The 25,524-nt window shown below is 39.4% G+C and overlaps 1 protein-coding gene across 7 annotated transcripts in view; it reads left to right on the top strand.

Moving 5' to 3' along the window:
- The window catches only part of LOC143021030 (heparan sulfate glucosamine 3-O-sulfotransferase 1-like), an 86,443-nt gene that overhangs the window by 42,392 nt on the left and 18,527 nt on the right, over positions 1-25,524 (top strand). For 4 of the 7 annotated variants that reach the window (XM_076178256.1, XM_076178237.1, XM_076178210.1 and 1 more), the window contains 3 exons: positions 8,217-8,436; positions 8,552-8,832; positions 11,646-11,866. In XM_076178256.1, the coding sequence (XP_076034371.1) occupies positions 8,232-8,436; positions 8,552-8,832; positions 11,646-11,866 (707 nt within the window). In that variant the 5' untranslated portion in view covers positions 8,217-8,231. The remainder of the gene's footprint in view (positions 1-8,216; positions 8,437-8,551; positions 8,833-11,645; positions 11,867-25,524) is intronic. The other 3 variants (XM_076178264.1, XM_076178218.1, XM_076178246.1) reach the window with 1 other exon arrangement.

The following is a 25,524-nucleotide window of genomic DNA, read 5'->3' as shown; positions in this document are numbered from 1 at the left end:
CGCCCAGATTCTGCAGGAGGATCTTAATAAACTGTTAACATGGTCGGTGAAATGGCAAATGAACTTCAATATCTCTAAGTGTAGCGTGTTAAACGTAGGGCTACACAACCCCAAAAATAGATACAACTTAGATGACACGTTTTTAGAAAAATCTGAGTGCGAGAGGGACTTGGGAGTTCTGGTGAGTCCGGACCTTAAAACCAGGAAGCAGTGCATTAGCGCCAGAAATAAAGCAAACAGAGCATTAGGCTTCATTGCTAGGACGGTAACAAATAGAAGTGCAGAGGTAATTATTAAACTCTATCTAGCGATAGTTAGACCCATCCTTGACTATGCGGTACAGTTTTGGTCCCCGTCCTACAAAATGGACATAAATTCACTAGAATCAGTACAGAGAAGAATGACCAAAATGATACAAGGACTCGGAAATTTGCCTTACGAAGAGAGGCTTAGGCACCTAAACTTATACTCTCTGGAAAGACGCAGAGTGCGGGGTGATCTAATAGAAGTGTTCAAGTGGATCAAAGGCTATAACAAGGGTGATGCAAACAAGGTCATCATAATAAAACAACAGGGCAGGACTCGCAGTAATGGGTATAAACTGGACAAATTTAGATTTAAGAAGGAAATAGGCAAGAATTGGTTTACAAATAGGGTGGTCGATGAATGGAATAAACTTAGCAACCACGTAGTAAGCGCTGAAACTATCAGTTGTTTTAAAAAACGATTAGACAACTTTATGGATGGGGACGACAGGTGGTGATGGATACGGAGCTGCCTAGTGTAGGCCTTATGGTCTTTTGCAGTCTCCTTTATTTCTTATGTTCTTATGTTCTTATGTTCTTATCTTTCCTTGGTGTGGTACTGGGCTTCTCCACAAAAGAAGCCAAGGTTCTCTTGTCCCTTCCCAGTTCCTTGGCTAAATCCAGAAGAGTCAGTCCTTCTGCAAGGCCTGCTACAATCCTATGCTTTTCAGTAGCAGTCAATCGTACATTTCTGGGCATTTTCACAAACCTGCAATAAAGCGAGAAACAGTGAATATGACTCCAAAATACATAAATGCCTATAACTTAGAAAATATCGTATAGATTTGAACAATATTTTGGTGGCTTACCTTTTTAGGAGTACTCTCACAGTGTGCAAAACTTCAAACTTTTATTGTTGATATCATTTAAGTTATTAACAAAATTACGATCTGCAATAAAGTGAGAAACACAGTTTATATATGTATATATATATATGTATATATATATATATGTATATATATATATGTATATATATGTATATATGTATATATATAATATATGTATATATGTATATATATATACTACTGTTCCCAGGTAGGCTTTCAGGCTGTCAGGTGGGCCAGCACACTTCTCCAGTTAGTCCTCTCAATGTTTTCTTCTTCCCCGAAATCCTGTATTTTTCCTGATCCATTTGCCTCTAGGATTTCTTTAACTCCATCTTTTCTTTGGTCTACCTCTAGATCTACTTTCTGGTCTATATATATATATATATGTATGCACCATTGGTATACCTGATGAGTCCAATCCAATGCAAGCATCTCATTCAGTTGTGTATATTTTATTTCTAGAGGTGCACAGAGTGCTGGAGCACACCTGAAAGGTGCCCTCAGACACAGCATTTACAGTTGAAGATGTGCTCAACAAACTACAAATCACATAAAGGGCCATGGTAACATGGCATTGTGTAGATGGGCATTCTTTTCCTGCAAACAAGTGGAGGGTGGGCTCTTTTGCCAACATCTTCATGCACTTGCACATTTTGTCCAAGGAGACAGATGTATGATGTAAGGACCACAACAAGGAGTGTGGAAGCATGGACCAGGCACAGGATCCCCACAGGCATTTGAGACAGCGAGTTCATACAGAAGTTCATCCTCATGAATGCCCACAGCACACTCTTGGAAGTAATTACAATGAGTTGCAGTGATAAAGCATAGTGGAAGAAGACCCTTTTAATTCCAGGAGGTTGGATGCCAAAAAGAAAGCAAAACTAAATATTTTTGTTTAAGTGTTCATCCAAGTGAATTTTGAAACTTGGAACTATATTACACTTATTTGCCTCAACTGGAAGCTTATTCACTTCATTGATGGTGTGGTTGGCAAAATTTTGTCTACATCTCTGTTAAATCAATGTCCTGACAGCTTGAGGCCAATATTTCTCATTGCTTAATATTCAGAGTGGAATTATTTTCTTTTTTGTTATCAGTTCTCTATAAAATTGAAAGACCTGTAGTTTTTTTTAAGAGAAAGGAAGTGAATAGGTCAAGATATTTTAATAAGTTTTCATAAAAATGAAATGTAGATTCCATGATGCTCTCAGGCTCACCACCTCAGCCATAAGTGTTCCACTTTCAATATGTGTGATCTCCTTATACAAGAAGGGCAAAAGGGCAGTTCACACAGTGACTGGAGATGCGCCTCAGTTCACTTTAGTCCAGAAGCTGTGGTATGCAGCTTGAACCACAGGTAAGCCCCTGCTGCTCAAACAAAGTGTCATGATTTGTTGTGGCAAGAGCCTTTGGTCAAACAAAGACAAGTGCCCCACCCAGCAATACCAAGTACAGTTCATGCAACCAGCATGGCCACATTGACAAGGGCTGCAGGCCAGGGAATTCCAGGGATGTGATGGAGGGAGGAATGTAAATATACTCCCTTAACATGATATGTCCAGAGCTGCCCCCCCCTTCCCCAAGTAACAAATGGCACCCCAAGCAGCATACATGCTACATAAGGAGAATGATATCATTGGCATTCCCTAGGGGTAAGCCATTTCCATCCATTTGTTATGTAATCACCCAGTACACAGGTGCTGATGTGTGAGATGGATTCACAACATCTCAAGTACCTGAGCATGACCAAATAACTTGGGACAGCCTCTGAGCTTAAGTACTACAGTGCTGATTGTTCTAAGATGTTCAGCATCATAGGCTTCTTTTAAGTGGTGATATACTATGGCAAGGATACACATTCCATTAGTGCTGATGTGTAGAGCTTCTTGACTATTCTCTTGCTGTCATGGGAGCAGTGTAGGGAATTTCCAAAGAAAATTACTACTCCTTTGTATACACTGCTCACAGGATCAGTGGAGCAGATGATGATACACAAACATCCATTGTTTCCACCCTGCCCCTTACAGTACATGGACAGGATGCTGAATGCACTTTTGCTGAAGGACAATAAGCCGAAACCAAGATGCAGAATGAACACAATGCCGAATGGACACAAAGCCAAACAGACACAAAGCCGAATGGCAGAGGATAATATCCCCAGCAGCAGTGAGAAAATACTTTCCAAAGGAGTATTAAGACATGTTTATGACAAAGTTAGGCCTGTAGATGAAGCCAGAGAAAATGATGAAATCACTGATGATGTTCCTCCTGAGGGAGAATGCTCTTTCTTTTACTACCCCTTAACAGCCTTCATTGATCCCTCTCACCTTCTGTGATCCAGTTAACCCATTCAACTCCGATGACAAGATGTCTTGTCATTTGGTCAAATAAAACAAAAAATCATAATAAAACAACAAAATGTTTGATGATCAAACAGCACCAGAAAAATATGACGTCATCAGTCCTCCTCGAGGAGGACTGATGACGTCATATTTTTCTGGTGCTGTTTGATCATCAAACATTTTGTTGTTTTATTATGATTTTTTGTTTTATTTGACCAAATGACAAGACATCGTGTCATCGGAGTTGAATGGGTTAAGCTGGAATTAAAACTCCATAGTAGCCTGGGGAGTCATTACCCCCACCCACTGGCACTGACTCCTCCCCCTAATGGTGTCACCTGTCATAGTGGCTGTTGCAGAACTTAACCTCTTTACTCTGAGTGAAATTCTCTCGCACAGCATCGGATACCTGATTGATGCATCACAATACTCATTCTCTTTCACTGAGTAATAATAAACAGAAAACATAAGCCAGTTCACAGAATTTTGGGGTCACTCAGCTACAACTACAAAATAAATATAATCAAGATACCGAAACCGGCATCTTCGTGTACCCACTAGTGCTTCATGATGCCTATGTAGGCATCATTGTATGGAATAGGTTAATTGAGGAGTTCATATCACAACAGACTTGTACAAACTCGAGCGAAGTGATGCAGTCCACCCACCTTTCACTCTTGCCCCACAGGGCTGTACAGAGCATTGACCCAAGGACTTGCAAGTACCACACAGCAGTCAGTGCCCTGTATGGATAATGACAAATTTCCCGTGCTTAGAAAGACCAGTCACCCTCATCATACCCCATTTATGCTTGTATGTGCTTTATTACCACAGAATTTTTTTCTCTGTGGTGAAAGGGCACTCCAGGGTATATATGTTAGAGGTGAAGGTCATGGGCATTGTACAAGAAGGACCTCAATCAGTTTCTAGGATATCATTGATGTACTGTCCAAGTGCAGAGCCCACTGCATCACCCTGTATTGAAGTGTGTTCTGGCTGAACTTGCAGTGCCATTTGTTGCTCCTGGCTCCAAGGATGGCATGACCTCATCTTGAGAAAGTGTGCCATTGCAGACATTACAGATCTCTGATTCTTCATATGCCTGACATATTGTTTAGCAGACTTTTCACCAGACATTTATGCTGCCACCATGTGCCCTCTGGCCTCTGTGGAGTCTGAAGAAGATTTTCTCTAGGATTTGACCAGTCAAACATTCAACAAGTTTGAACAGGCCCAGTCAAGTCCACCTGTCCTCATTACCTTCAACCTAGTGTTCCCCATTATGCTGCAGACATGTGTCACACCTGTACAACATCAGATGTTCTCTCCTGAAGGACTCAGTTGGAGGTATGTCTTGTATTGTCCAGTGAATCTCACTGACAGAGTGTCTTGACACACCATTGCAAAGATGGTGAAGTGCAAGTTCTACCTCATGGGCCTGTATCACTTCAACCTCATCATAGACCATTGCCTACTAATCCTCCTGCTAAACCACCACTTGCTGAATGCCATAGAGTATAACAGTGGATCAAACTTGAAAGTTTATTATCAGTAGATTTGGGGATCAGGAGCTCCATGATCAATTGATAAGTTGAGATCAGAAGTATTGAAACTTTCTACCTGTTTATTAAATATAAAAAGCTAGAGAATTGCAACAAGGGCCACACAGGACACTCCCCAGCTAAGGTCCTGTATAGATTCTCATGATGTGTGTTTCAACCAAATCTTTTGTGAAGGAGAGTGGCAGGCCAGAGGACATGTGACCATAAAGCTGCCAGCAGTGCCTGATACATCCAGATCTAGTATGAATTTACTTACCATCTCCAACCTCTGTGGATTTGCTCCTAAGTTAGAGCCCACAATCCAGTTATGGAGCAAGGAGACAAAGCGAGCACCATTATGAGCATCAGCTGTTCGTAGGACTACCTGATAAGGATGCCCAGCAGCTGTGACTGTTGGAGGAACCATAGATTCCCTAGGTCAGAGTTGTGGCTAGGGAAGTTGGTTGAGATATATGAGGGAGGAAGATATGGGGCACATAATTATGTCATAAAATAAAACTGTTAGTGCCCTCTAGGAATGATGGCACCTTCCCTTACTCATCCCATAGGAGCACACCTTGGCTCATTATTATGCTTTTATTCCAGTCACTGTCGATGATTTTCTCTACATCAACAGGAACAGTAAAATAACATAGAGGTTGTTTTAACTTTTGATATCCTGCAAAGACAGATACATTATGAACTCTTAATGATTTCTTGTTATTGGTTATTCAAGTTGCCTTGTGTGTGGTTAGTAGATTAATGTTCTCCCCCTTTTATTTTTACATCCTTTTGTAATTTTTCTCATTTGTGGGTAGATGAAGTGTGGAGGAAGCACAGGGTCCAGAAAGAGCTTTGATTAGGATCGCAACACACCTCTTGACTGGTTTTGACTTCCATCTTACTCGAGAGTGGGTCTTAAACACAAACTGAAACTAGTGAAGTGGTGTGTTATTATCTGCCTCGTAAAGGTTCTTCCAGAATCTCATATTTACCTATCCTTGTCTTTTCATGCCTGTCTCTTACAAAGATCTTTACACACTTCCTCTTTTTTTTCTGGTTTTATAAGATAGGTGTTCTTACATGTACTTGGGGTCATATTTTTTCCTATAGCTTCTAGGGATGTGTTTTTGTTTGGTTTCAGTATTGAGTTTGTGATCTGTTCTGTAGTTTTATCCAAGTAAGGATACTAAGTTACATCAGTTTGCAAGTTATTTTCCTGTCACCTGTGTATTCAATCCATATTGTTTTGTTGTACTTCATGTACATCTTTGTATTTGGATTTTAAAATCAGTTGTATGGTGATTTTTTGAAAATTTTGTCTGAACAGAAGTATTGAATAACCTCCCAAATTGTCTGTGAGTGGAGCAGAGATAAGCACATTGAATTGTCTGTGTGTGTGTGTTGCTGTTGTTGTTGCCTTTCCCTAGACTGCCTGGCTGAGCAGTCTCTTAAGTCCTTTAGAGAGTGTATATTGTGATTTTATGCCTTTCCCTTTTTGGCTACCTCCCTTGTAAGGGGGAAAAAGCCTTGGTATATGTATGTATGTATGTATATTGTGTTGTTGGCATGTGTGATTGTGCACAATGCAGTCCTCCATAATGTGTATGGGGTGAAGCATTGCATCCTGGAAAGTTATCTGCGATGTGGTCATCCACCACAGTCTGGCCAGGTGAACTTTGTCCTTTTGGAGTAGAGAGGACTGATAGGGATTCAGTGTTGCCTGTTGGTTGTGTTTACGGATTGTCATGGTGGATGTTCACTAGAGTTTAGTATGTTCAAGGTGTGGAGTTGGTAAGGTTATTATTGCATCTTTGGTGTGCAGTTTTGGTGTGGCCAAGAGGGATGAAGGATGCTCAGGTCACCACCCAGGATGTTTTTTATGTTGAGAGGTTGGAGTTAAGGGGGTGGGGGTGTAGCTGTGGGGTGGTGATGTAGTTGGTGGTATGTTGTTACATTAGTGGTGTTTTGCTCATAGAAATAATAATTTATGTCTCAAGTTTCACTGACAGAAATGTTGCAGCCCCACAGTGGCTAGCTAAAGTCCTCAGATCTTCCTGAAGATCTCCTCAGAAAGAAACCTTGAACTTGTCTTTATTGTATAAGTGTGGTATTGTGTCTCTGTCAGCTCTCCTTGTGTGATAAGTTGGAAGAAGTACAGTTGAAATTGATAGAGATCTTGGGCTGAGTAAAGAGACTGAGTGTCAGCCCCTGAAGGCTGCACCTTTAAAGGAGGGAGTTGACCGGTTTTATTAGTTGGTAGCTGGGGAATTTTTCTGTAGTCCTGTAGTCCATCATTGGTCCCTGTTTTATTTAGTGTGTGTGTAGAATGTGTACTCAGTACTTTGTGGTTGGAAGACTTTGCATGCATCTTGTGTTGTGTTTATGAGACATCAGAAGAACTACCTGACTTAGTGCAAACATATATAGTGATTATGTATGAATAACATTAGTTTGTTCATGTTGAAGTCACCACTTGGCACTGAAACAATACCGACACCGTGGCATACACCATTCACTCCACGTCCATTTTTCTACAGCCATCCAAGACTCCTTCACACCCCTGATCCCAAACACCTCATGGATGAATTGTCATCCCTGTCCTCTGCCACACTGCTTGGGTCACAAGCTATGTAGCAAGACTTAGGGTCTTCAGAGGGGCACAATAAAGTATTAGAGTAACAGAATGCACCAAAACCACCTCACTGGGACATCTACACTTGGAAACCAAAATCTTCCCTGTAGAACAGCACATGTAAATAGTAGATATGCAGTTCAATTCTAGAGCTCTCAAACATGTCCTTCCTACCAGAACACATGAGCACAAGCACATCCTGTTGTCCACACCCTTTTTGGAAGTCTTTCTTCACTCATTCTTTCTCGGTGTCTGAAGCACCACAGCACTCTCAGCTCTCCTATCTGACAGATCTCTTTCCACCTATTTTCTGCCTCAACTCATTTCTCTCAATCATTCTTGTATCATCCACCATACTTTTCAGACACTTCATCTCAAACATTTTCAGGCTTTTCCTATATGCCTCTCTTAAATTCTAAGTCTTTGCTCAGAACAGTGCCTTCATACAACCTACTCTTTATATTTATGCACAGACGACTGCTTCTCATAATACTTTTCATTTCACCCAGACATTTACTTGTCTCTTGATTATAATCATCTTAAAAGAATACATTTTGTTTCAGAAGTTGGTTGGAATTATGACCACTGGTGGACAAGGTACAAAGCAACATCTGATTGAACTTGGAAAAGACCCCCCCATGGGTAGAGGGGGTTGGTTTTGGTGCTTCTGCTGCCCCTTCCTGCCTGGATCTGCTCGCAAAGTCTTTGTTGTTTTTATAATATTCGTGGGAGTTAGTCTTCTAATATACTGTTCGAACCCTTTTAGATTTGCCACAGAATATGGTAAGAGGTTGCTGTTTAACTCACTGTGTTGAACATTGTTCTGATATTTGTAAATCACTTTGGTTTGAAGGTTGAAGTTTTTCATTATCATCATGTATTTATTTATTAATTTCAGCACATATACCAGAGCAGAGTAGAGGGTCTGGAAGTGGCTACACTCCCACAGAAACCATTTATCACGACCGAATACGTTTCAGTGGAACGCAGAGGAGACTCCCACAGGTGATCATTGTGGGAATACGTAAGTGCGGAACTCGTGCTTTGCTGGAGATGCTTAATCTTCATCCGTATATCAGAAAGACAGGGCAGGAGATGCACTTCTTTGATGATGAAGAAACTTACGCAAAAGGGCTGGAATGGTATCGTAAAAAGATGCCATATTCCTTTGATGATCAGGTATGATGACATTTCTGTACTGGCTATTTAATTTAGACTAGTGTGGTTTGGATGGGACTAAAATTTGTATTTATTTTTTGTTGATGTAATGTACTGTGGGGAATAAAGTGTTATTACAGATAGGTACCAGTGGATGAATGTAAAGAGTGTTATTGTTCCCATGACACTGTATGGAGTGAAGATGTGGAATAGAAAGGAGATGGAAAGGAAGATCCTAAACATTTTAAAGGCAAATTATTTGAGAAGAGTGATAGATGTTACAAGGATGGATAGGGTGATAAATGTGAAAGTGAAGTGGTGGGGATAAACCAGTCCTGGCTGTCAGGCCCTGCACCTGGGTCTCACGGCAGCATTGCCTTCGACTTGAATGGCGTCTCGAGGGAGATGGATGACATTTCGTCCAGAAAGTCCCAAGATGTGAGGAGTGATCAATGGATGTAGACAGCTTTGATTCTCCCTTGTAAAGGGGGAAATGGCTTATTGTTAGTTATTGTGGTTTATTTTTTTATTCCTTTTCAAAACGCACTAGCATGCATGAATTTATCGTGAAATATGAATATAGATTTTATGGGTTTAAGTAAACCATATATAAATGTGGGTAAAGGTGAGGTGAGGATGGCAGCAATTTGAAAGCAAGCCTTAAAGGAGAGAGGATAGCTTTAGGGATTGCATATGGCAGGAAAGGGGGGGGGGTGGAGGTGGATTGTAGATTGAGAGAGGCAAGTAAGTACCTTGGGGGATTAAAAAGTGTAATAAAAAATAGACATTTGGGAATGGATGCAAAGAGGAGTATGAAGGGGGTGATTGTTCTGGCAGCACTGTATGGGGCAGAGACATGGAACATAAGAGAGGAAGAGTTTAAATGTGGTAGAGATGAAATGTTTGAGAAATGTGATAGGGGTTGCAAGGTTGGATAGAGTTAGAAATGAGGAGGTGAGGAAGAGAATGGGGTTGGAAAAGGAGATGGGAGATAGGGTTGATGAAAGAGTATTGGGATGGTTTGGACACATAGAAAGAATGTGTACAGAAAGATTATTAAAAAAAAGTGTTGAAGGCAGAGGTAGATGGAGTGAACATGAGGGGTTGACTAAAGATGAGATGGATGAATGGGGTAAAAGGGGGTGTTGAGCAAGAGGAGGATGTCTGTTGAGGAAGGAAGGGAGAATGCAGAAGATAGGGGTGAACAAAAAGTGGCTGTGTATAGATAATACAGTGATGCATGAAAGGGAGTGGGTGGGGGATGTGGGGTTATGGTTATGTGTGAATGATATTTTGACACAGCCTGAAGGGATTTCTCCCTGTCTTCAATGTTTCTGCTTGAGGGAACAGAGAGTGGGGTTGCCGATTAAATGAAGCAGCCTTGCTGTGGATGTGCTGCATCTGACCCAGGCAGTGGGTGAAATGCGGGATGACCCATCATCCATGAGAAGCCAAGATGAGAGGGAGGGAGGGGTGGTGGATGGGGATGGAATAGGTATGGATGAAATGGGTGGGAGTGGATGTATGCCTTTTGACTTTGGCTACCTCCCTGATAAGGGGGAAAAAGTCCTTGGTATAAATATATGACACTTTGCTTGCGGCAGGATCGGAGGAGGGATTGAGGAAGTTGGTGACAGAGTTTGGAAGAGTGTGTGAAAGAAGAAAGCTGAAGATAAATGTGGGTAAAAGTAAGGTGATGAGATGTACAAGGGGTGAAAGTGGTAGCAGACTGGAAGTGAGCATTAAGGGAGAGCGACTGGAGGAAGTGGATAGTTTTGGATACTTGGGTGCAAATGTGGTGGGAAAAGGTGGAGTGGAGTTGGAGGTAGAATGTAGATTGAGAGAAGCGAGTAAATGCCTTGGTGGATTAAAAAGTGTAATGAGGAATAGACATTTGGGAATGGATGCTAAGAGGAGACTGTATGAAGGACTGATTGTGCCAACAGCACTGTATGGGGCAGAAACATGGAACATAAGAGAGGAAGAGAGAAGGAGTTTGAATGTGTTTGAGATGAGGTGTCTGAGAAGTATGATGGGGGTTACTAGGCTAGATAGAGTGAGAAATGAGGAGGTAAGGAGGAGAACGGGGGTGGTAAGGGAGTTGGGAGATAGGGTTGATGAAAGAGTATTAGGATGTTTTGGACACATGGAAAGAATGAGTGAAGAAAGACAAGTAAAAGAGATATGGAAGGCAGATGTGGAAGGAGTGAATATGAGGGGACGTCCTAGGATGAGATGGATGGATGGGGTGAAGGGGGCTTTGGGGAAGAGGGGAATGTGTGTGGAGGAAGGACGGGAGAGGACAGAAGACAGATGAATGGAGATGTTGTGATGCATGAGGTGGAATGGTTGGGGGGATGAGGGGTGAGGTAGTATGTGTGAGCAAAATCTGAAGCAGCCCGTAGGGATTTCTCCCCGTCTTCTCCTTTTATGCATGGGGGGACGGAGAGGGAGGGTCACCAATTTAATGAAGCGGCTTTGCTGTGGATGTGCTGTGACTTGCGACACTGCCTCTGACCCAGGGCACTGGACAAGGTGCAGGGATGACCCGTCATCCAGGAGGTGCTAAGACAAGAGGGAGGGTGGAGGGGAGTGGAGTGTATTTAGGGATGGAATATTTGGGAATGATTTTATGCCTTTTTTTTATGGCTACCTCCCTTGTAAGGGGGAAAAAGCCTTGGTATATGTATGTATATAAACTTGCTTCTGTCATTTTCATACATGGAAACCATTCTATTTACATTTTTCCTTTTTAGTATATGAGATTGAATAACAAGTCATTGGTATATTTTTATACTGTCATAAGTTTAGTACATTATTTATGTTTTGCACAGTTGACAGTGGAGAAGACTCCATCGTATTTCATCTCCAAAGAAGCTCCAGTTCGTATCAGAGCTATGAATGAATCTATACGACTTCTGATAATTGTTCGGGAGCCAACCATGAGAGTTGTCTCAGACTACACTCAAATATCCTACAGTAAACACCAGCGGGGTATCAAAGTTTTACCTTTTAAGGAAAGGGTACTCTTGCCTGATGGAGAAGTAAATGAAAGGTATGTCATGTATTTAGATTTTAATTGGTAGAAAATATATATATATATTTTTTTTTTCACAATTTCTTATTGAGACTTGTGCTTGTCATCCTTTTTAATATACTTTTGATATACTGGATATTGACTGAATAATAACATGCAATTAGTAACTTTTGCGGCACATATGTGCACTCTTTCCTTTTTTTTTGAGGGGGAAGCATCCTTGAGCTAAAGCTACACATTCATTTATGAAAAAAAATTGATCATAGAAGAATGATGAGCTAATTTTATACTATTGTTGTCTCCTTTCTAGTGTTTCCTTGAATATATCCATGACCATAGCCAGTCATAATAATAGCAAAAGTGCCACATGTTATTGAAGATGTTAAGATATACACTAGTCCTTCCATATATGAAAGGGACATGTGTGAATTTGCATGAAGTGAATAACCTCAGTGAGAAAATTGGGTTGACTTTTGAGGTGCATCCTATATGTGTGATGATGATGATGATGATGATGATGATGTTTAAGATCTCAAACTCCCTTCCCCTATTGGGAAGCTAGGATGGTGCCCCATACAGAGGACTTTGTAGCATGAAGTTTAATGAACCATAATGCCCCTTGGGTTCAACTTTGCTGGAGGCAGGGTTCGAACAGCCATCCCTATGACCTTTGTTGCAAGTGATGATGCCCTAACCTGCTTGGCCAGCGAGCTTCCTCTTATATTTGTAGTACAAACAATTTGTTCACATTTTTTATTTAATACAACAAAGAGGCACCACAGAATCAGCAAATAAACAAAAGTATTGCTTGCAAACAGTGGTTAGTGCATAGGTCTCAAGACAAATAGTAGTGGAAGTGACAGATTTGTATGAAGAAGGTAGTAGGTTATTATAATTGTCAAGCACATTGAGAGGTGATGGCAGATTTATAGATCTGATACATTAGAAGTTTCAGAAGCAAAAGACTGGAGAAGAGTTGAGCACTAGGTGGATCTGGAGATGGTGTGGCTGACATTGGTTTGAAGAAACTGGAGATTCTTCTGTAGCTGATCTTTTGTTATTCAGGATGAATTTGCTTCTAGGGAAGGTTAGATTGTAGAGAGGAACTAAGGTTATGAGTTTGCTCTATACTATGATCCATACTTATGGCCATTTGTTCTTCTGTTGTATATACTTCAGGGGCTTTTTCCCATTACAAGGGAAATAGAAAAGTAAAAAAGCAAGTACTACTCCCACTCCCACGTATTCTATTCCTATCCACCACCCTTTCTTCCCTCTCATCTTAGCTCCTCATGGATGATGGGTCATCCCCTTAGTCTGCCCACTGCCTTGGGTCAGAGATAAGGGAGCAAGACACAGCACATCCACAGCAAGGCTGCTTCACTTAATTGGCAACCCTCCCTCTCTATCCCCTCATGCAAAAAAAGAAAAGGTGGGGAGAAATACCTTTGGGGTGCATAAAAATATCATATGTCACCACTTCCTCCCTCCATACCCTCCCATCCTTGTATCACTGTAATTTCTACATACAGGCATTCTCCACTCACCCCAATCCCCTGCCCTCTCCCTGCCTTGCTCAACGGACTTTCCCCTCTTGCTCAATGCCCCTTTCACCCCATCCATCCATCTCATCCTTGATGGTCCCCTCAAGTTCACTCCCTCCACCTCACCCTTTCACATCTCTTCAACTAATCTTTCTTCACTCATTCTTTCCATGTATCCAACCCATCCCAATACTCTTTCATCAACCCCATCTTCCATTTCCTTTGCCACTCCAGCTCTCTTCCTCACCTCCTCATTTCTCACTCTATCCAACCTTATAACCCCTACCATATTTCTTAGACTTTTGATCTCAAACACATTTAAACTTTTCCTCTGTGCCTCTTAAATTCCATGCCTGTCCCATACAGTGCCATTGGCTACAATCACCCCTTCATATAGTCTCTTCACATCCATTTCCTAATGTCTCTCATGACACTTTTTAATCCCCCAAGGCATTTACTTGCTTCTCTCTGTCTATTATTTACTTTCACTCTTACTCCTCTCTTTTCTGCCTCCTCATGTGACCCCAAATACCTAAAGCTGTCCACTTCCTCAAGCCTCTCTCCTTTAAGATTTACTTCCAACTCACTGCCACCCTTGTACATGTCATCATACTTTTACCCACATTTACCTACAAATTTCTCCTTTTGTATACCCTTCCAAACTCCATCACTAACTCTCTTAATCCCTTCTCTGACCATGCCACAAGTACAGTGTCATCAGCAAACAACTTGCTCACCTCCCATTTTTTTCCATTTGCTTTAACCATCTCCAGTCGCCTGCCCATTACCCTGCCTATACCTTCTGCACCTCCCCATCCATGTACACATTGAACAGCCATGACAACATGACACATCCCTGTTGCAGTTCCACCTCTGCCACAAATCACTCGCTCTCTCTATTTCCAATTCTAACACAGGCCCTACCACTCTTGTAAAAACTCTTGATTGCCCTTAACCGCTTTCCCCCAATTCCATATATCTGCAAAACCTCTCACATTGCCTTCCTGTCTAGTTTGTCATGAGCCTTTTCCAAATTCATAAAAGCCCAAAAAACATCCTTATCTTCCACTAAAGCTTTCTCACATATCTGCCCTACCACAAAAATCTGATCCATGCAACCCCTACTTTTCGTAAACCCACACTGTTCCTCACTAATTATTCCCTCTCTTCCTCTTCTAATCCTCTCAATCAAAACCCTTCCATAAGCCTTCCCAACTACTCTCAACAAAATGATCCCTCTGAAACTACTACACTCACACTTGTCCCCTTTTCCTTTGCAAAGCAAAACTATACAGGCACTCTTCCAGTCCTCTCACACACTATCCACCCTTAGACACACATTAAACAACCTCACTAGCCAATCCACCTTCCTTCTTCAGACACTCCACATAACACCCATGTAATCCAGGTGCCTTACCTATGCTCATAATTTTCAAAACTGCATGCACCTAATCTTTTCTTATTTTCCTCTCTTATCACTAATTTTTTCAATGTCTCCCACCGTTATCACCAATCCCTCCCTATCCTCCTCCACATTCAACAGCTCTCTAAAATACCCTGCCCACCTTACCCTTACCACCTCCTCTTCTGTTAACATCTGTGCCTTTTACCTCTTCTTTTCTAGTTGACTTACTCCTCTTTCTTTTGTGACTTCTATCCAAAACAACTTTTTATTACTTAAAAAAAAAAATTGTCATACTCCTCCCCATTTTACATCTGCTCTCCTTTTTGCCTTCTTTATCTTTTGTATTGCTTTTCTTCTTCTTCTTCTTCTTCTTTTGTTGTTGTTGTACCTCCCATATATTTCTCTTGTCCTACTTTGCAACCAGTCCCCAGGAGAAGCAGAGAGAAGTGTGGGAGGTAGTAGGATAGAGTAGAGGTAGGAGTGCAAGAGGAATGGGGGTGTTTCAAGGAGGGAGTGACTAGGTGTGCAAAGATTGTATGTGGAACAAAGATGATGTGTCTTCATTCTTTCCATTATTGCCATTTTCTGCTGTTAACTCTTAAAGATCATCTACACTTAGTTCCTTAGTGTGAGCATCCAGAAATTCCACAGCATCATCAATCTCAAGACTTGAAAAGCTTTCATCACCAGTGAAATGACCCTGGATAACACAACTTCAATATAGGGAGGAAATTCCTCTAAGTTGTGGACACACTCTGACCAAATGAACTTCCACAATCTATTGAGAATTGAAGATTTTTTTTTCCCCTCTCCTCAAGATTCTTCTAATATGCCTTAGGTTGAATGACTACAATTCTCTGACTGTAGGTTAGCTGCCAGGATTGTTAAAGTCATTGGTAGCTCAGAGCATCAGAGAGATGGTTTGTAGTAAGGAATTCGGAATGTTGATTACACCTTAGTCAAGGTGTTGTATCAGTGAGGTTGTGTTGGATGCCAGGAAATGCACAGTTGTATCAGGATAAGTGGGATCTATGTTTTGAGCATTATCTAGAACCAAGAGAACTCTTCATTGAGAATTTTCTGCTCCTTGCAGTAATATTCAGGTTCAACAACATTGTTTACAAACCAGTTTTCAAGAACGTGCACAGTGACCCAGGCTTTTTTGTTTGCTGTTTAGTGGACAGGAAGCACATACTCTTGAGATCATGTGGGTTTTTGGCAATGATAAACTAACAATGGTTTCATTTTACAGTTCCCCTCAACACTTGCACACAACAGCAGTCAGCCTTTCTTTTACATAAAACCAGAAGCATCTTCTCTTCTTTGCTGATGTAGGTGCGTTTAGGCATCCGTTTTCAAAATGAATTTGACTTATCTACATGAAACACTTGCTTTGGAGCAACTCCCAGCTCAGTCATTACATGCTGTAGCTGCTTATGATAGTGTGCTGCAGCCTCATGGTTAACACAAGCAGATTATAAATTTTTTTCTGGTTAATAAATTTCCAAAACTATCTCTTACTGGCACTGAAGGAAGCAGCTTCATTTGGCACCTATGAGCTTCAGAACACAGCCAACCATGAACATACAAAGCTTTCATGTGAAGAACACTAGCTTTAAGGGTCAAATGATTTTGTTTTCATACTTCAATATTTTCTCCACATTTTGTCATAATATGGTGATGCACTTGAATAATGATATTGGATAACACCTGTGATGAGTCGTTCACTGACCTAGTACTGTCTACCTTCTTTCTTGTTTCATATTGTGGACTTACCAAGGATGTTATTGTGGCCCAATGTAGCATCATTGTCTTCTGCTTCAGCCCTCTTAATCATTTCCAGCTTTTGTGAGTTAAAGTAATTCTGTGGTGCTTTGCTAAAGGTTTAGCACTAGGCAAAGGATGTTTAGGTGGCATGGTTAAAAATCAACACACATTATATGGATTCACTTCAAGAACAATGAACAAGTGGAGAGTGAAAATGCACAGCCATGCACTATGACAGCCTATGCAGTACTGACTTGTGTTGCAGAAAGGCAATGGATGTGTGGAGAGTGGAAATGCACAGTCATGCACTATGACAGCTTATGCAATACTGACTTGTGTGGCAAGAAGGTTTATGAGCTGCCTGGCCCAGCTAACTCAGTTGAGAGTTTGGCATGGAAAAAATCACAATATTTCACATTCTACCACACAAAACTCTTGTAACCATGAACATTTTATGTATAAAATGGAGACTTCATAGAAATAAGTGTGATGCTTACAGATAAATTCACATTTTAAGTATATATATAATGAGAGAGAGGTGAGGAAAGAGAGCTGTCAGATTGAGTGGTTAGATGGTTTGGGCATACAGGAATAATGTGAGAAGCAGAACTTCCAAGAGAAAAACAAGTATAAAGTGGTTAGATAGAGAAATGTTTGTTGAACAAGGAAGATAGCACAAAGGACAGCAGTAAATGGAGAAAGGTTGTAAATAGATAGAAATGGCATGACTTGGAAGGGAAGTTTTTCTCCTCTTACTCTGTAAATGATTTCAAGTGAGTGAAGAGGTGGGGTATCATATGATGAAGTAGTGGAGGTAAACCAACTATAGCTGATGGGGCCTGCTGTATTACCTTTGATGCAAGCAGTGTGGTGAGGGACAGGGGTGACCCATCATCCTTGAGGTGCTCTGATGGGAGGAGCAGTGAATGGGTGAGGGATAGTGTATGCTTTGACTTGGCCACCATGGTCATCTTTGAAATAAATAGGTCTCCATCATACTTGCTCTTAGTTTGGTCATAGAGTGAAAGAGAAGTTGGAGAAGGTAGACTTCTTGAGAGTTGCATGCATGGGTCAGGAATGGAAAAGAAAAGTGTAAAAGCAGTGGAAATAAGGTAGAATATAGAATTAGTTTATGAAGAGGTGGTAAGGGACATGGAACTGCCTAGGGTAGGCCTCGTGGTTGCTTGCAGTCTCCTTCATTCTTATGTTCTTATGGGCAATGTTAGGATTTGTAGAATTTATAAATTTGCAGAGTAAGCCAATGATGGTTTGATCATGTTATGAGAAGGGATAAGAGTAGATAAACTCAAAGGATATATTAGGGTATGGTGTTGGGAATAGAGCTAGGGAAATGTGGATAGATGGGTGATGATATCAAGATGTTGAACAAAGGGAGGTGTGGGTGATAGTTAAAGTAAGGGGTATAGACTAAGGCACTTGTTCCGTGGAAGGGTTCACCAAGGAACTAGCAGTACTGCTAGGAAAGACATGTGGTAAAGTTTTCTCATTGTGAGGGGAGGTGCAAATGGGACAAATGAGGATTTCTTTCATAAACATCATACCTTGTGGGAAGTATTGTATATAGTTTAAGGGTAATATAATTTTCCTGACCAAAGTAGGATTTTTCCTGCAGATAAGAGCCATGGAACAAAGGAATTGAAGTAAGATTTATTACCCCCTTGTTTATGCCTGCACGTGCGCACACACACACACACACACACACACACACACACACACACACACACACACACACACACACACACACACACACACACACACTTTCAACGAACGGACGGCTTGACGAACGCTCTGAAGAAAAGTGCAGATTGAGGATACCAACGCAAAGAGAAGTGCCTTTTTGTATTTGCAGGGGGGGGGAAATTGCTCGTGAGGAAAGTAAGGAAAGAAGAAAGGTCAACATGAAACGACCACCGGATGACGAAATGGCAAATAAAAATGTAAAGATGAGAAGTATAGAGAGGAGAAATACAGTAGAAAGTGACGAGAATATGTTCCAGGGATTTAAAGAGGGTGGGGGGGACACAACCCCCCCCAGACTGATAAGACTAGAGGAGAGAGTTGATAAGGTGATCGAGGACTTGGAACGTAAGTTAGGTAATGTAGGCTCCATTCTCCAAAGAATTGAAAGATTGGAACAACTAGAGAAGGCTAACAGAAACTTAACTGAAGAAGTAGAGGACCTAAAAAGACAGTTAGGAAATGTAAAGGAGGAGAATGAGAAATTGAAGAAGAATAGTAATGAAAACAGTGAGAAAATAGCTACAGAAGCTAAAAATTGGAGAATAACTCAAGAAGGGAATAAGGTTTCATTCACTGACATAGTCAAACAGCAATTGAAAGAACATAATGAAGACTCAGTTATTAAAGTGATGAGACAGAAGGAGAATATAGTAAGAGAATTAGCTGACAAAAAGAAATGTATAATTATATTAGGAATGGAAGAGAAACATAACCCAGATAGAACCGCAAGAATCAAGGAGGAAAATGAAAGGGTAAGCAGTTTATTAAAATTAGTCCAGGAAGATGAACCAGAAATTATAAAGGAAATTGAGGAAAAATTCAGACTCGGAAAATATAGTACAGATAAGACCAGACCAATTAAGATTAAATTCAGGTCACAAACAACGGCAGAGAAAATTCTATCCAAGACAGGGAAACTAGCAACAAATGATCAATATAAAAAGGTATGGATAAAAAGAGAAATGAATAAGGAGGAAAGAGAGGCAGAAAAGCAGAAAAGAATTGAAGCTAAGGCAAAAAACGAGGAAAGAACGGAGTCAGAGAAAGAGAGATTCTATTGGAGAGTAGTGAACATGAAAATAAAGCAGTTCGACATACTAAAGAAAAACATAAGGGAAACAGAGAACACAATGGAAGTGGCAGAAAACTAAGAGTGTCTTACACAAATATAGATGGATTGATAACAGGATTGAATGAACTGAATGATTATTTGAAAGAAAAAGAACCGGACATAATGGGAATTGTAGAAACAAAATTAAAAGGCCCACTACCACCCAACAGTGTAGGACATGATACATACAATTATTGGATTAGAAACAGAGAGAAAAAACAAGGGGGTGGAGTTATGTTCCTGACAAAGAAGGATATAAACGTGAAAGGTGTCATATATGGAAAGAATACAGTAGAGATGATTATGATAGAAGTGGAAGACCGAGATAAGAAGAGCAGAAAATTTGTGATCAACTATGTGCCTCCGAAAACAGCCTCATGGGAGGAGAATGAACATAAAAGTATGTTAGAGGACACAAAGATAGCATTAACTAAAATAATGGAAGACGGAGGAAGAATAGTTATGATGGGCGACTTTAATTGCAAAGAAATCTGCTGGGAAGAAATGACAGTAAAGAGTGGTGATGACTCATGGGGAAATGCTCTACTTGAGATGATTACTGACCATTCAATGACACAATGGATACAAGAGAACACTAGGTATAGAAATGAAGAAGAACCATCGAGGCTAGACTTAATAATTACATCTGAACCTAGAATAGTGGACAAGATTGAATATAAAACACCAATAGGTAAAAGTGACCACATATTGATTGAACTGGAACTTAATGAAGAAAAATATATGAAAAGAAATGAACAATATAGAAAAGGAAGAATGATGTATGAAAAAACAAACTTTGATAAAATAAGAGAATTCTTCCAACAAGAAAACTGGGAAGAAATATACAAAGAAGAAACATCAGTGGAAGAGAAATGGAATATTTTGACAAAAATTTACAAAGAAGGAGTGGAAAAGTATGTCCCAAGACAAAAACAAGAAAAAGAATATGTAAAATGCTGGTACAACAAAAGTTGTAGGGAGTTAAAAGACAAAAGAGACAAAGCCTGGACCGGATGGAAAAAAGACAGAAGACCTGAAAAATGGAAAATATATACTGGTTATAGAAATGAATATGTACAAAAGTGCAGAGAGGAAAAAAGAAAATATGAAAAAGATGTTATAGAAAAGTGTAAAGATCAACCAAAACTATTCTACAGATTTGTAAACAATAAACTGAAAAACAAACAAGACTTGGAGAAATTAAGACAAGGGGGAGTTGAATACACTGAGGAAATGGAAATGGCAGAAATTATGAACAAACATTTTAAATCAGTGTTTACAAGGGAAAATATACAACCTGAAGAGATTGAGTGGAAGGAAAAAGTCCCCCCTATGGAAGAAATAGAAGTAACGAAGAATGAAATATTGACACACTTGGGTAATTTTGATGTCAGAAAATCGCATGGGCCAGATGAAATAGCAAACTGGATTCTGAAAGAATGTAGGAATGAACTGGCAGACAAAATACATAGCATAATAAGCAGTTCCTTAAAAGAAGGAAAAGTTCCAGAAGATTGGAAAAAAGCAAATATAGTACCTATATATAAAGGAGGAAATAAAGAAGAACCTACCAACTATAGACCAGTCTCTCTAACAAGTACAATAGCAAAAATATGTGAAAGAATTATCAAAAGTAGATGGGTAAAATACTTGGAAAAAAACAACGTACTAAATCCAAGGCAATTTGGATTCAGACAAGGACGATCATGCGTCACCAATTTAATATGTTTCTATTCAAGGCTAATAGATATAATACAAGAAAGAGATGGATGGGCTGATTGTGCATTTCTAGACCTAAAAAAAGCTTTTGACAAAGTACCACATAAGAAGTTGCTTAAGAAATTAGAATATGAAGGAGGAATACAAGGTAAATTGCTAAATTGGATGGAAGACTTTTTGCAAGAAAGAAAAATGCGAGTAGTGATAAGAGATCAGCACTCAAAATGGAATGAAGTAATAAGCGGTGTCCCGCAGGGAACAGTTCTGGCCCCAATAATGTTTGCTATATATATTAATGATATGGATGAAGGAATTGAAAGCTATATGAGCTTCTTTGCAGATGATGCAAAACTACTGAAAAGAGTGAAAACTGAAGAAGATTGTGAATCACTACAGAGAGATCTAAATAAAGTACAAGAATGGAGTAGGAAGTGGGAGATGGAGTTCAATACAAAAAAGTGTAGTATAATGGAATTTGGAAAAAGCAAAAACAGAATAACAGGATCATATAATTTGGGAGAAGAAGGAATAAAAAGAGTAGAAAATGAGAGGGACCTGGGAGTCATTGTTATGAATAATATGTCACCTGAGAAACATATAAATAAGATTTTTGGAGAAACTTATAATTTAATAAGAACAATCAAAGTGGCATTTACATACCTGGATGAAGAAATGGTGAGGAAAATCCTAGTCACCCTGATAAGACCAAGATTGGAATATGCAGCAACGATATGGTCACCAAGTACAAAAAAATGTATAAAAAAACTTGAAAGAATACAAAGAGCAATTACTAAACTGGCACCAACACTCTCAAAACTATCATATGAAGAGAGACTACAAAAACTTAAACTACAGACACTAGAGCAAAGAAGAGAGAGAGGAGATTTGATAGCTATTTACAGAATCATGAAAGGCATAGAAATTACTGATAGAGAGAATCTGATAAAATGGGATGACAGAAATACAAGAGGACACGGAAAGAAAATAAAAAAAGACAACTATAGAAGAGATTTGAAAAAGAACAGCTTTCCTCACAGAGCAATAGACAGTTGGAACAAGTTAGATGAGAAAGTGGTGTGTGCAAAAACAATACATGAATTTAAAAATAGTTTAGATAAAATGAGATATGAAGACGGGACCTCACGAGCATAGCTCCCCTTCCCGTAAAATACAACTAGGTAAATACAACTAGGTAAATACACACACACACACACACACTTTCAACGAACGGACGGCTTGAAGAACGTTCTGAAGAAAAGTGCAGATTGTGGATCCCAACGCAAAGAGAAGTGCCTTTTTGTATTTACAGGGTGGGGGGGAAATTGCTCGTGGGGTAGTGGGAAAGTAAGGAAAGAGGAGAAGGGGAGGGATTGCTGGGGAAATGGAAGGTAATGAGGAAGTAGAGGACTTGGCCCAAACAGACCGCCGAAAAGTAAACAAGCGACCGCAAGACCAGCTGGAAGACGACGAAATGTCTAATAAGAATGTAAAGATTAGAAGTATAGATAGGAGCAATACAGTAGAAAGTGATGAGAATATTTTCAAGGGATTTAAAGAGGGTGGGGGGGACACAACCCCCCCCCCCCGACTGACAAGACTAGAGGAGAAGGTTGATAAGGTGATCGAGGACTTGGAGAGTAGGTTAGGTCATATGAACACCATTTTACAAAGGGTTGAAAGATTGGAAGAACTAGAAAAGGCGAATAAAAACTTAACTGATGAAATAGAAGACCTAAAAAGACAGTTAAGAGAAGTAAAGGTGGAGAATGAGGAATTGAAGAAGAATAGTAAAGAAAACAGAGAGACAAAAGCTAAAGAAACTAAAAATTGGAAGACAACCCAAGAAGGAAATAAGGTTTCATTCACTGACATAGTCAAACAGCAATTGAAAGAACATACTGAAGACTCAGTTATTAAAGTGATGAGACAAAAGGAGAATATAGTAAGAGATTTAGCAGACAAGAAGAACTGTATAATTATATTAGGAATGGAAGAGAAACACAACACAGATAGAACCACAAGAATCAAAGAGGAAAATGAAAAAGTAAGCCAATTACTAGAATCAGTTCAGGAAGATGAACCAGAAATTATGAAACAAATCGAAGAGAAATTTAGACTCGGAAAGTATAGCACAGACAAGACCAGACCAATTAAGATTAAATTCAAGTCACAAACAACGGCAGAGAATATCTTATTCAAAACAGGGAAACTAGCAACAAGTGAACAATGTAAATAGATATGGATAAAAAGAGAAATGAATAAAGAGGAAAGAGAGGAAGAAAAGCAGAAAAGACTGGAAGCTAAGGCAAAAAACGAGAACAGAACGGAGTCAGAGAAAGAGAGATTCTATTGGAGAGTAGTGAACATGAAACTAAGGAAGTTCGACATACAAAAGAAAAACATAAGGGAAACAGAGAACACAATGGGAGTGGCAGAAAACTAAGAGTGTCTTACACAAATATAGATGGATTAATAACAGGATTGAATGAGCTGAATGATTATTTGAAGGAAAAAGAACCGGACATAATGGGAATTGTAGAAACAAAATTAAAAGGCCCACTACCACCCAACAGTGTAGGACATGATGCATACAATTATTGGATTAGAAACAGAGAGAAAAAGCAAGGAGGTGGAGTTATGTTCCTGACTAAGAAGGATATAAACGTGAAAGGTGTCATATATGGAAAGAATACAGTAGAGATGATTATGATAGAAGTGGAAGACAGAGATAAGAAGAGCAGAAAATTTGTGATAAATTATGTGCCTCCAAAAACAGCCTCATGGGAGGAGAGTGAACATAAAAGTATGTTAGAGGACACAAAGATAACATTAAATAAAATAATGGAAGATGGAGGAAGAATAGTTATGATGGGCGACTTTAATTGCAAAGAAATCTGCTGGGAAGAAATGACAGTAAAGGGTGGAGACGACTCATGGGGAAACGCTCTACTTGAGATGATTATTGACCACACAATGACACAATGGATACAGGAGAACACTAGGTATAGAAATGAAGAAGAACCATCGAGACTAGACTTATTAATTACATCTGAACCTAGAATAGTGGACAAGATTGAATATAAAACACCAATAGGTAAAAGTGACCACATATTGATTGAACTGGAACTTAATGAAGAAAAATATATGAAAAGAAATGAACAATATAGAAAAGGAAGAATGATGTATGAAAAAACAAACTTTGATAAAATAAGAGAATTCTTTCAACAAGAAAACTGGGAAGAAATATACAAAGAAGAAACATCAGTGGAAAAGAAATGGAATATTTTGACAAAAATTTACAAAAAAGGAGTGGAAAAGTATGTCCCAAGACAAAAACAAGAAAAAGAATATGTAAAATGCTGGTACAACAAAAGTTGTAGGGAGTTAAAAGACAAAAGAGACAAAGCCTGGACCAGATGGAAAAAAGACAGAAGACCTGAAAAATGGAAAATATATACCAGTTATAGAAATGAATATGTACAAACGTGCAGAGAGGAAAAGAGAAAATATGAAAAAGACGTCATAGAAAAATGTAAAGATCAACCAAAACTATTCTACAGATTTGTAAACAATAAACTGAAAAACAAACAGGACTTGGAGAAATTAAGACAAGGGGGAGTTGAATACACTGAGGAAATGGAAATGGCGGAAATTATGAACAAACATTTTAAATCAGTGTTTACAAGGGAGAACATACAACCTGAAGAGATTGAATGGAAAGAGAAAGTCCCCCCTATAGAAAAAATAGAAGTATCAAAGAATGAAATATTGATACACTTGAGTAATCTTGATGTCAGAAAATCGCATGGACCAGATGAAATAGCAAACTGGATTCTGAAAGAATGCAGGAATGAACTGGCAGACAAAATACATAGCATAATAAGCAGTTCCTTGAAAGAAGGAAAAGTTCCAGAAGATTGGAAAAAAGCAAATATAGTACCTATATATAAAGGAGGAAATAAAGAAGAACCTGCCAACTATAGACCAGTCTCTCCAACAAGTACAATAGCAAAAATTTGTGAAAGAATTATAAAAAATAGATGGGTAAAATACTTGGAAAAAAACAACGTACTAAACCCAAGGCAATTTGGATTCAGACAAGGACGATCATGCGTCACCAATTTAATATATTTCTATTCAAGGCTAATAGATATAATACAAGAAAGAGATGGATGGGCTGATTGTGCATTTCTAGACCTAAAAAAAGCTTTTGACAAAGTACCACATAAGATGTTGCTTAAGAAACTAGAATCTGAAGGAGGAATACAAGGTAAATTACTAAATTGGATGGAAGACTTTTTGCAAGAAAGAAAAATGAGAGTAGTGATAAGAAACCAGCACTCAAAATGGAATGAAGTAATAAGCGGTG

Source organism: Oratosquilla oratoria, chromosome 3 (assembly GCF_046742065.1).
Source record: "Oratosquilla oratoria isolate Oo_2021 chromosome 3, ASM4674206v1, whole genome shotgun sequence".
NCBI classification, from domain to species: Eukaryota; Metazoa; Arthropoda; class Malacostraca; order Stomatopoda; family Squillidae; genus Oratosquilla; species Oratosquilla oratoria.
This window is presented reverse-complemented; position numbering and strand designations above follow the sequence as displayed.